This window comes from Danio rerio, chromosome 7 (genome assembly GCF_052040795.2).
Source record: "Danio rerio strain M-AB ecotype USA chromosome 7, GRCz13ab, whole genome shotgun sequence".
Lineage (NCBI taxonomy): Eukaryota > Metazoa > Chordata > Actinopteri > Cypriniformes > Danionidae > Danio > Danio rerio.
This window is the reverse complement of record NC_141027.1, coordinates 19,418,704-19,432,622: the sequence shown is the minus strand read 5'-3', so window position 1 is coordinate 19,432,622 and position 13,919 is coordinate 19,418,704. Positions and strand designations below refer to the sequence as shown.

Below are 13,919 nucleotides of genomic sequence, written 5' to 3'. Positions count from 1 at the left end.
GCATCAAATGTATAATGTATTATACATTTTTAATGATTAATATTTAAGATATAGATCAGAGGTCAGAGAAAGCTATTTCTTACTAAAGGGCTGACCCCCATACATCTTGTTGTGATGTCCTTCGATGTCCTTGTTTTGATGTCAAGTATTTGACATCCTCATTAACCACCAAAAGCAACGTGTGTGTGTGTGTGTGTGTGTGTGTAAATGACAGATTTTTACTTACATAAATAAAAAAATATAGGCTGCTTATTGAATAATATGATTAGAGATATTCATGGTCATTTGTGATAAAAACATGAACTATTAAAGAGCATCTGAGACAAAACTCTATTTTATGCAGAATAATTACATATCAAATTAGCAAAATAAATGTCAAAATTGCTTTAAATGTGCTTTAAAAAAGGTTTAACACTAACACTTTAAAATAAGATTGAATATCTTAAGTCTATTATTAACAGATAAAACATTTAACAATAGGAGGAATCTTAAACTCTTAAAAATATTTTTCCATTGTTCATTTATTAACTAATGTCAACAAATGGACCATTAAAGTGCTAGTGTAGATGGACTAATAAATTTTAACTGTAATTGATAATACAACTCTGTAAATAAATGACTCAGTACAATGTCCATCTGATTTCAAAAGACCACCCACATGCCTTAAAGGGATAGTTCCTGCAAAAAGGAAAATTTATGCACTATTTACTCTTACACATGTGGTTCCAATCCTTTTTTAGTTTCTTTCTTCCGTTAAACATAAAATGTAGGCGTTTTGATGAAAACTGAAAATCGTTAACACTATATAAATATTATATGACAAAAAGTCTCGACAAGAAATGTTATTATGTTACTTTAACTTATTTTCAGAGTGTGGGGGAAGATATCAAAACATGTATTGTGTGTGTGTGTGGGGGGGGGGGGGTCTGCCCTTTAATAGTTAATATATATATTGTTCTGATCTGTATCTTAAATAAAAATAATAATTAAAATAGATAACTTCAATATACATTTGACCCCCCCCCCTATAATGGTTCATACCATTGGGAATGGATGTTCCCCGGAAACATTAATTCATTGGTGTAAAACCAGCAAATCTAAAGCACCAAATCAAATCAAATCACTTTTATTGTCACATCATCAGCAGCACGTGTGCTATGATGAGTGAAAAGCTTAGAAAAGCACCGGCAGTGTAAGTGTAAGTGTAAGTGTAAGTGTAAGACAGTGTAAGTGTTCAAAAACTTGCTTCTTTAAAAAGGGCTTTGTAGGTGTCAGTAAAACTCAATGCATAGTTTGTATTTTATTATACACTGGCTCGCACATGGAAGTTCTACAGTAAAATAAAAAATACATGCAGTCATTATGGTCATCTATTAATAGGTGCAGGAAAGCAAATCTGTCACTGTTTATTTAATATCACAAATGTCATTGAGAGCCATTCAATATCCCTCAAAACACTGAAAAGTTAATGTGATGTAATGTGCAAGCTAGACATATAGACTGATGAAAGAGCCAGCTTTAATATCACATTGCCCCGAACTATTACTGTCGTTTTTATAAAGGGGCAAAGTGTACATTGTTAAAATAGGTTGGCTTTCTATCTGGTTCAGTTAGAGTTAGGCCATAAAGAGATGTATTTACTTGATACTGTTAGTAAGAAGGTCAATGTGTATTTATATAGCGCATTTATTGTGTATACACACCCAAAGTGCTTCAATCATGAGGGGGGTCTCTCCACACTACCACCAGTATGCAGCATCCACTTGGATGATGCGACGGCAGCCAAAGGACAACTGCACCAGTGCACTCAACACACACCAGCTATTAGTGGAGTGGCGTGACAGTGATAGAGCCAATTCAGTACATTAAGATAATTGGGAGGCCATGATGGTAAGGGCCGCAAGGGAATTTGGCCAGAACACCAGGGTTACACCACTACTCTTTATGAATTATGGGATTTTTAATGACCACAGAGAGTCAGGACCTCGGTTTATCGTCTCATCTAAAAGATGGCGCCCACTGACAGTATGGTGTCCCATTCTTTTTTACTGGGGCATTAGGACTCACACAGACTGCAGTTTGAGCGTCCCCTGCTGGCCTCACTAACACCACTTGGGAAAACACAGCCCAGGGAAAACACAGTTTTCCCATGTGGCCTCCCATCCATGGACAAGGCTCAGCTCTGCTTTCCTTCATTCTTGAGCTGCAGGGTGATCTGGCTGTGTGGCTGTAACAAGTTTGATTTAATAAATTAGATGCAATTGAATTAAATATATAAATTTGGTTCACTGAGGCATACTACTGAACATAATCGAAAAGACTTGACCCCCTGATCACAAATGTATAATTTGCATTCATGCTTATTTTAAGTTAAACAGGTTTCAAGTGCATTTTTGCAAAGTTATGCAAAGTTTAACTCAAAATGTTTAGTCTGTTTGACGGATGTATGTCGAGTTGACAAGAAGTTTGTTTGGTTCAAAAAAAAAAAAAAAAGGCAGCAACTATTTATACAGGGAAATAATTACTTTTTAGCTTTAGGTGAACTATGCAGTGTGAATACACTCAGCTTAAATGCCTTTTATTTCTCAAAATAGATTACTTTTCAAAGACCTTTAAAGCTTTGGAAGCTCAAAACCAACAGCATTTGAAGGAATACTTTTGAAGAAATAAGTTTAATTACTTATAACTTCTATTTAATCTGTCAATGTCAGATTGGGAGATAGAAAAAAGCTGTTCTTTTAGACAGCTGCGAAAGTGAGAGTGCTGAAAAGCGAGAGCACAACCTAAGATGTGACGTTGAATGACTCAGGCCAGGAATGCTCCATTAACCGGAGGAGGTGGGAAAAAAATGCAGGAAAGGGGGGGTGGCCTGCGCTATTCAAAGCTCCTGTCACTCACAGGCGCTCCAGATTCCAGCTCAGGTGTTCAGAGCCGCGCGCGCGCTCACAGCAAAAACACGCGCACTGCTCACTTCTACACGAGCGGACAGCTGTCAACGGGAACACGCTGACGATTATTTGAGATTACATACACACAAACACCAATGGCGCTGTCGTGCGAGATTTCTGAGCTTTTTCAGGTGAATAGTTTCTGTTTGTCATGGGGGCAGATCGCCTCAGCTCAGCGTTTGCGCACCTGGCCAACCCACGCCAATGAAGTCGTGCTCCTACATGCAGTCTGAAGGGCTCCGGAGCGGAGTCGGGTTCCCGTGTTTATTGTGGATTAAACCACTTATGCTGCTTGATACGCGTAATTTGTGGATTTGTGTGTGTTTTTCTTCTCCTGGATTGATGAGCACTATGGAGCTGACGGGGAGATGTGTGTTGTTGGCGGCGCTGGTGATGAGCGTTCCTCACCACGCGTGTTCAGGTCAGTGTTTTTACTGTTTTTTTCTATTGAGGTAAAGCTGTTTTTTGTTCAATTTTATAAGTATTATTTGCAAATTCCAAATAGGAAAATCCTATCAGGAGTTAATGACTATGAAAGTTGGCTACAACATTGTTCAAAGTTAATTAAATTGTGCTAATGTTTAATTTGAAGTCATACATGTAAGTCAGACCGAAACTAACGTGGTAAACAATACCTTCCATAGAGATATTCACAATCTTTTTAAGTTACAAATATAATTCGTTGTACTCATAACAGTACGTCATTATATTTAATATGTATTAGCCTATTTAAATTCTGCTTTACTATTTTATTAACCGCGAAAATCCGAATGAGAGAATAATATAAAACCAACTTTATCTCAATGTTTACTCTACTGTTCACCTGCACGTGCGATCAAAACACGCTGGCTGCTGTTCAGCTAAACAGAGACGCGTGCTGCGAGATGAACTGAGTGACTGAAACTGATTGAGAGAGATGTGGTTAATTTTTGAATATGCAAAAGCAAACTTTGCATGTGATGTTGATGGATCCTTACAATTTGCGTACACTGCATTTGTGGATGATTGATGCACGTTGAAAGTGTGTTATAATGATAAAAAAAAAACATTAAATGCGATGACCACTTGAAGATGATCAGAATTTACTAATTATTTAATAAGTAAAATTAGTGCTATTCTGTATGTCTTGTTTTTCATTGTAATCCACCCCCCCTCCCCCCAGAAAATGACATTTGGTCAAAATAACAAATGTTTTGTTGTTCTATTAAACAGTGATTTCTTAACTCCTCTAAATTCGAAGTCTAAAAATGATAGAAAATGTTTATTGCACATTTTTAATTATATGCAAAAAAAGAGCTCTAAATTGGGAAGAAATGTCATCTGTAGTTTATGGTATAAAAAAAAACAAGTGACGATATTCAAATAACAATAAATACATTTAAAAAAAATTTAAGTTGTCTAAATTAACAATACGCACCTTTTGTCCCATTCAAATACCTATTCAAAATTTGTGCATCTTTGAAATTCTAATAAATTTTGTTTTCCTCCACCTACTCACAATTTTGCTTCATTAATTGAATACATGTATTTTAAGATGTCTAACACTGTATACAGCATTGAAAGTTGGTAATGAAAGCTCAAACAAATTTGGTTGGTGTGTGAGAACCATGTTTGTGTATCATGTGGCGTGTTTGATCTTTCACAAGAACCACAAGATTTCTTCTATATATATATATATATATATATATATATATATATATATATATATATATATATATATATATATATATATATTGGTGATTGTGAATTGAAGCCAAATTAAAATCTGTTACTCTCCTGTATTCTTAAGACAAATAAAAGTCTTATAGGTTTGAAATAACGCTCCTTATAGGAAGAAATGACACTCCGAACCTTACATATGATTATTAACTCCATTATTTGATTAAACTATGAAAAGAGTAATCAGCTTTTTGGTGCAATTATAGCTTCATTAGTTGTCTGTTAAAATATTGATCCTTTAAATTGGACCTATTTTGTCCCCTTTTTACAACATTATAAAACAAGTCTCTGAGGTCACTAGGGTGTGTATGTAAAGTTTCAGCTTAAAATGCTGCTCAAATATTTGTTGATAACTTTTTGAAACTGCCCCTTTTAATCTTTGATCTAAATTCCACTGTTTAGGTGACTGTCACTTTAAATTCTAATTGTGCTCTTTTTCAAAAGAGGGTGGAGCTATAAATGCCTATTCTTTAGCATAGTGTCGGATTCTAAACTAATGGCGGATGGCTGCTTCTCACTCAGGACTGTCTATGATAATGAGAGAGAGATTGTCACTAATGGGTGGGGCTTTCCCCCTCTGTTAATATTTATAGGGAGAATGTCAATCAAAGTTTTTTTGACAGACTCTCACTATCAAGTGTGATTATAAAAAATAGAATGAATTAATATTTACTATTAGAAGCTTGCTAAATTCACATATATTGGCCACACAGCTGTTAAATTTTTGCATAATAGGCCCCCTTTCAGTTTGTGTAATACAGTGTGCATTTGTATCTATTATAGGATGTGTGAACCGAGTGTGTAATCCACGCATGGGAAATCTGGCAGTCGGACGTCCCATACAGACAATCTCTCAGTGCGGCTCCACCTCCCCAGAACAATTTTGTATGTACAGACCGGACAGTTGTGTGCTGGATTGTGAGATATGTGATGCTTCAGTATCTCAGCATGCACACTCCCCTTCCTCCATGACTGACTCTCCTTTCAAGCAGCCACTGACCTGGTGGCAGTCGGCACAGGGGACTGCCATAGAGACTCTGCAGCTGGATCTGGAGGTGGAGTTTTACTTCACCCACCTCATTATCATTTTCATGTCGCCACGCCCTGCTGCCATGGCAATCGATCGCTCTCGGGACTTTGGCCAGACATGGAGCTTGCTGATGCTGTTTTCCCACAACTGCAGTGAAGTGTCCAGCTTGGAGGACGGACAACGCTGCACAGCGAAATACTCCTCCGCCGAGCCATGCACAAATGGGGAGGTGAGGCTGTGATGATAAAATGTGTACGTCAGATGCAAAATATTGTCAATTTTTCCATGAGGAGCATTCAAGTGAAAATTGCTGCCCTAATATCGTGGTGTCAGTTTCCATAGATCACTGTCCTTGCTCTTAATATAATGTCTGCAAGTTAAAGGTGCAGTATGTAAGTTTGACACCCAGTGGCTGAACTAGGTATTGCACAGCGGGTTTTAAACAAATGCAAGAGCAGGTTGCCAAATTGACTACAACAACAGGAGTGTGCCTGACTGCCGAGCCTATTGGCTGATTGAAACTGTGTTCTAAATAAAAGCAACGGCATGCAATAGAAGTAATATTTTCCATATTAAAACACCCCTTGTCCTAAACAACACCTGAAATGTATATAATATAAACGGCTTCTATTTCTTGCAGCTGAACGTCAGAAAACTGACTATGATCACCTCAGGTACACCTCATGTTCTTTATTCAGTGTTAAATGCGAATAATGTGAGTTTAAATGCCATTTCACATGACATTTATTGCCATACTGCTGAAAGCTCACTTCACATCTTAAAAACAAAATAAACCATTTGAAATTGAAGTTCAGTACAAGCCAACACATATCAGTGATTTAGCATCTACATTTAATAATGTTAAAGAGGTTTAATATGTATTGATTAGATTATAAACCTTAACATTTCGTTGGAGTGCAGTAAGTGCACAACTCTGCTTCTGAATGGCTGTATTTATATTTCTGTCGTGTTTTGTCTGCTGCAAACAGCCAGATTGCTTATCACTGCAAATCTTGTCACGTAGCATGTTTGGACACAGGGTTACAATTTAACCTGCTCCCCTAATGTTTACTCTCCTCATATTATTTATATTATTTACTAATTAATAACCAGCTCATGTGGAACTTTGAATCTGCTTCTCATTTCGGAATCTGCTACTGTCCACCAGAGGTCACATTTCAGTCGCAGACGAATACTTTGAGAGCCTTTCTGACTGAATGAATAAAATATACTGTTTTCCACAAAGGCAAACCCGGGTCCTAAACTATAATTGGCTAAAGTGGCATTGGGTGGGTCAAAAGAACTGAAACGAGGACAGCAGATCCGGCACGTAACGCAAATTTTTAAAGCAGAATATCTGACTTCAGCACCGTTTTTCAGATAAACAAGAATGTTCACTTGGCATGTTTCTTAAATATCTGCAAATATATTTTTTATGCGTTAGAAGAGTTAAAAAAAACTTACCTTTAACTAAAATGGTAATTAAAATACCTGTATAAAAGTAGATAATGGATAAATAAAAACTACGTAGACATCAGGTCTGCACAATACTGGAAAAATATGCTATGTTGTTGTGTGTTGCAATAACAGTACTTCCTATGATTTAATTAGCAAAATGCTATTTTATCAGCAATTAAAAAAACATTTATGTAAAGATCATAGTAAAATAAGCAGCATATATATGTATATATATGTATATATATATATGTATATATATATATATATATATATGTATATATATATATATATATATATATATATATATATATATATATATATATATATATATATATACTTTTTGATCTAATTAAATAAAACAAAAAGGTAACACTTTACTTGTAGTGTTCATAAGAATTGTAGTCTTGAAACCTTTATAATTATGACATGAATATGAATGAGATTTTGTGCATGCTTATGACAACTCAAGTTAAGTGTCATTTGCTCATTTATGTCATTTAAAATGCTTAAATAACATTGTTTGTTATGATAACTTGGCATAAACAAATACATCACCACCTGTCTTCATCTTTGTCATGGCCACATGCCATTACCAATTCAACAAAACTTGTAAATCTGTCATAAACATGATTGTCATGAGGCCATTGTAATTGTGGAATGAATATTTTTCTGATCATGTTTTCAGTGGAATAAACCATATTTTTTATTAAAATTTAACAGCGTCATTACTATTTCAGTCATATTTATGCTAAATTCTGCAGTTGACTTGTATCACTGCAGTTGAGGTCAAAAAAATATTAATGACGCTTATAAAATTCATGACATTTATAATGACTGAATGTTAATAACAGTTGTTATAAACATGCATACAATCTCAATCACGTTGATGACGTGTCATGTCTTAGTTATAATAGTTTATTATAAAGTAATATCAGTCATGGTTTAATATAAAATCTTATGAACATCCTTCAAGTAAAGTGTTACCTAAAAAAACTGTCATGGTGCAAACATTTAAAACACTATGATCTAAATAAAAGCAGAAAATTCAGATTGTTATTGGCTGTTGTCATTTTCCCCTTGTCTCGTGGTAACCGGAAACGCAAGGTCATGCGTCAAGTCTTGAAGGTCGCTGCAATGCGAAGTTCAAGCTTGGTGAACTCTGACCTGCGAAATCACATCACTTGACTGCGTGACACCAATCTAGGATTAAAACATCACCTCTCTGGGCAGAAATTTAAAACATGGAGCAATCGCTCTCTTTTTTTAATGTCAAATAATCCTGTTAAGTCCCGCCCCTTTTTGCAGCGCCGCACGACAGAATTTCACATTATCAAACTCTAATGTGATCGCAGCTTTAGTGTTTATTTTCAGCTCTAGGTTAATCTGGTCAGATTTACAACCCATGCATGTTGCACACAAATGCTTGTCACATACAATTGATTTAATTTATTGCACTTGTCTGCTATTATGGTCACGTTCACTCTTTACAAATGCATGAAACTCAAAATCAGGAACATTCAAAAGAACATGTATTTTTAAACAAGACACTCACTGGAACATCGACACGCAGGAATCAAGTGCTGTAGACAATATAATACCGGACTCAGCAAAACACAGGAGTACAAATACACAAGACATAATGATCTGAATACAAACAAGGGTGAGACACAGGTGGAAATGCTTAACACTAACACACAGCGGGAAAACAGAACAAAGGAATAACAAGGCGAAAACACAACAGAGACGCAAGACTGTGACAATTATGGATATTGCATATACTAGTATGACCATAACAATAATTTTTCAATATATTGTGCAATACTAATAGACATATGTAAAAATGTACTGTACTTCATATAACAAAAAACCACTAGAAAATTATTCAAACTGTACATAAAATCAAACTTTAAGCTGATTCTTAAAATAAATGAAGTAGTATGAATCTTAATAAAATGAAATAGAAAACAATGAATGTGCTTTTCATGTATATTGTGTGTGTGAGCAGGTGATTTACCGTGCACTGTCACCTTATGAGAGGCTGGATCCATACAGCACTGATGCCCGCTCACTGCTGGGCGTCACTAACGTCAGGATTCGTCTGCTTCAGCCACACTCCTGCCCCTGTCCGATTGCTGATGCCAATGCAGCAACTCCCCGATATGCCATCTCTGACCTCATTTTAAAAGGAGGCTGCCTGTGCCATGGACATGCAGACCAGTGTGTGCCCACTGGAGGCAAACACAACTCAAAAACATTTGGAAAACACGTGGTAAGTGCGTTGTGTTTGGGGTTGTATATACTGGCGAACTGTAAGCTAACAGCGGGCCTTTTTATATATATGTGTGTGTTTGTTTGTTTGCTTATTAATAACATCTAGAAGATTTTTTTTTAACAAATGTTTCATATTATCTTAATAATGTCTTAATGTTGCTGACTATTTTGTTGACGTCAAACTCTGATATCAAGGGTCATATATCTAGGTTACACAGAGTACAAACTGTCAGTCTATGCAGATGACCTGCTGTCATTTATTACAGATCCTCAAAATTCTCTCCCTCACATTATGACTGCTCTTGAGCGTTTTAGTTTGATTTCAGTATATAAACTCAGCCAGTTACTTCTCATAAATCAAATAGCCAAAAATACTTTTTCTCACTAACCTTTTGCAGTAGCCTCTGATAAATTTACATATTTAAAAATAGTCTAAACTCCCCACTTCTTTGATTGGTAGGTTCACTGTAATAAATTTTTTTATTTTTAATATTTATTTCAAACTATACCTATTTATATTAATAAATTGTGTTTTTCTTATTTAAATAAGATCATTTCATCTAATCTTTGGAATAAAAAGCCTCCCAGAATACGAAACCCTAAAGACGTCCTGAGATTAATTTTCCATTGTGTTTTTGGTTTTTTAATTAGTTGTCAAGGAAACATTTCCATTTTTCATTTGACCTATATATTTTGTTATATCATCTTTGTTTGAACAAATAAATTTTTGTTTTGTTTAACAATATTTATAAAAAAAAAGTTGCACCCTACTGAAGTATGTTTGACTTGATGTTCCTCAAAAAAAAAAAAAAAAGAAATCTATGGGATCTGAAACATAATGGATGTAAATAATGAGGGGTCTTCATCCATTCATTTATTCATTTTCCTTTGGCTTAGTCTCTACCACAGCGGAATGAACCGCCAACTATTCCTTTATATGTTTTACACAGCAGATGCCCTTCCAGCTGCAACCCAGTACTAAGAAACACACTCATTCACACACACACACTACGGTCAATTTAGCTTATTTAATTCATTTATACTGGGGTGCATTTTCCAAACAATGACATCACTCATGGCTGAACTACCATACTACGATGTATCCTTTGGGAAAAGAACGCTTTAGTGATGAGTTTTTCCCAAAACCTGTAGTCGCAGATCTGTTAGTTATAACTTAAAACGCCCATAATGAGGCTCTAAACAGGGTGGAGTAACAACTTCTTTAGAGGATAAAAAACCCATAATTTTTTGTGCAAATAAATATTTTTTTACACAATCATACATTTTTTAAATCCAATATTAGTTTAAGTATAAACATGCACTTGTTTTACAGATTAATTGAAGTATATATAGACTACACATATAGGACCTGTTTATGTTTCCTTTACAAATATTATTGAGAATATTATTGAGAATATTTCATATAAAATCAGTAAGCTAACACATATTCTAATCTCATAAATAAACCGTTAATGGTTGTAGGCCTAATTTACATTAAGCTTATTTTTTTAAGACATTTTTTTAAAATCCTATTTAATATAATTATTATTATTATTGTTATTATTATTATTATTATTATTTAAATACAATATTGTTTATTTATTTTTTTTTTTTAAAGTCTACTTTTACATTTAAAACATTTAAACTATTGCAGCAATGTACTAACCAACAGGCCAGTGTCATATAAAGTACAGATACATTTCTTAATAAATAACCTACTATAAATTAAAACTGTTATTGAATGCTGTATATTGTTTCACAAGCTTTGAAGACGTAACATAAATTCCACTTTTAAATAATAGGTGACCTGTAGGTTTCGTCATGAGCCACGGCTGTGTTCAAAATGGCAAAAATGTTTTTAAAGTGCACCACGAAAGGAATGCATTTGTCAATATGAAGATCACTAAAACTAAACTGTAAAAAATACTTTGAAAGCAAATTACACCTAAGAGTGATGACTTTAATGCTTTAAAAACAATAATAAGTAAATAAATGTTGGAACATTCTAAATGAATAGGATATAGGGGGGATAATGGGGAATAGAACACAACCAGGAACTATGCATCTAACTACAGCTCTAGAGGTGTAGTTGTAAGCTTACACATTTGCGAATGTTGGTTGGAACGACAGATTCAACAAATTATCTTTGTTACGACTGAACTTGCCACCTTAGTTAGCTAATGATGGTTTATGAAAACAAACCCCTGCATGTCTTTGGACTGTGGGGGAAACCGGAGCACTCGGAGAAAACCCACAAGAACACTGAGAAAACATGCAAACTCACACAGATATGCCAACTGGCCCAGCCGGGACTCAAACCAGCGACCTTCTTGCTGTGAGGCGACAGTGCTAACCACTGAGCCACCGTGCTGCTCCAAATGAGGGATCTTGCAGGCCAATAACAGCAACAGCAATGTTACAATACTGCCCAACAATTTTGCATTATGTACAGTTACCCACATTCCCAGAAAGCATGTTTCCCGTATGATTACATAAACGGCCTCCAGTTTCTCTCATTCTCTTTGGCCCTCTCACTCTCACCGTCTTTGTTTCAGATTATATAAGCCATGCTTTTTGCTGTTCATTTGGCTCCATCTCTGTGGAGAGATAAAACTGAGATATCAACTGAAGGATAAAAAGACAAAGTGAAACAGGAAAACAGCAGAGGGAGGAATGGTGATAAGCACCAGATGAAAACGAGGGTCTGCGTTACTTGCCCCTTTTCCTAATTGAGTTGTTGTTTGCATGCTGTGATCAGACAATAACAGCAATTAGTCTAACTCACTCAAACACACACACACATGTACACACATCAGCACGCCACTCTCTTATCAAAGGTCAGACCGTTTGATCTGGCAGGCCAGACAAAACACACATCCCGTGCCAATCGACATACACACCACTCACTTCCCACCCAGACATGTTGACAGAAATGTTCAAGTTCAAAACTTTTTTGTGTGTTTTTAGTTGTTTTAATCACAGGATCTTGCAGGCCATAACAGTATCTTATTGTAAAGAGTTTAACCTAGGCTTATTCTGAAAACATACCACTATATGCATTTCTGGAGAGCGCAAAATACATCCCAGGAGCTACGTTTTTTTTGCAGTTTTTCTCTCGCCAGCACCATTCGTGCCTGCTCTTCTCACGTAAATCCACCAGAGGCCGCTGTTGGCTGACTGACTGGCTAATCCCCAACCACTACCTTTCCTAAACCCAACCGATAGCGTTTTAAAGAGCACCAGCGCCCACCCACGTCACTGAACCCAACTGACAGTGTTTTCAAAAGCAATACAGAAAAACAAAAGCTTTCATGGCCGCCTGATTTTTACCACTTTTTCAGATTTCACCACATTCTCACCCTGTTATTTACTTGTTTATTTTATTTTTTTGAGTTTTGTTTTTGTCCTACCTGCTTTCTGGAATCGTTCTTCGCCGGACTCGAACCCCGTCGTCAAGGTCAATTCCTCTCTGCGTCTCAGATACTTCGACATATGCCGCAAGCCACTGGACAAACTGGTTACATCGAAGAAGTTGTCTTTAGGGAGGGTTGCGGTCAGCTGGTAAGCGCAAAAATAAACGATGTCATACTGCCCCATATCGTTCATTTTAAAGATGAAATGCAGCCATGCGTTCTACATAATTTGCGCTCTCCAGAAATGTATATATTAGTACATTTTCAGGATGAGCCTATGTTGAAAGCATAGTGTTAGACCATATTATCTAGAACAATATAATTTCCAAATCATTATTTTACTGCCTTTTTTCAATGGTTGTTTTTTAATTCTTTAATAATATTTTTATAACAATATCTTCCAGGCCATAGCAATACAGTAATTTTGTCGAAAAAATTTTTATATAGCTGAAAATCATGATTGGTTTTCTTGTTGTCTGAATTGGTCAGTTAAGTAATATGATCTTATTGTGAAGGCATAATAGCCTATTGGTTAGCGCGCTGACATCTGGTGCAGTAGCGCCCCGAGTTCGAATCTTGGCTGGCTCAAGGATATTTCCCGTTCCTACCCTTTCTCTCTCTCTCGCACTTCGCTTCCTGCCTAAAATACTGTCCTTTCCACTAATACAGGCAAAAAAGCAAAAAAAAATAAAAAATCTTAAAAAATAAATAAATAAATAATATATATATATATATATATATATATATATATATATATATATATATATATATATATATATATATATATATATGTATGTGTAATATATATATATATATATTTATGTGTAATATATATATATATATATATATATATATATATATATATATATATATATATATATAATGTTAAAATTTAAAAAAAATGTTAAAAATGCTTTTCAATTTGATTTAACACTAACACTTTACAATAAAAACACACACACATATGTATATATGTGATTTTATTGTAAAGTGTTAGTGTTAAATCAAATTGAAAAGCGTTTTTAACATTTGTTTTACTAATTGTATATTTAATTCATCTATCTAAAATTGAATAAGTCT

General features: G+C 35.2%; 1 protein-coding gene across 1 annotated transcript in view; it reads left to right on the top strand.

Annotated features, from left to right (window-relative positions):
• The first annotated feature begins 2,869 nt into the window (after positions 1-2,869).
• Positions 2,870-13,919, top strand: part of ntn4 (netrin 4) — a 30,567-nt gene continuing 19,517 nt past the window's right edge. Inside the window, 3 exon segments of the mRNA NM_001430983.1 lie at positions 2,870-3,369; positions 5,451-5,926; positions 9,161-9,424. Of these exon segments, the coding sequence (NP_001417912.1) occupies positions 3,291-3,369; positions 5,451-5,926; positions 9,161-9,424 (819 nt within the window). The 5' untranslated portion in view covers positions 2,870-3,290.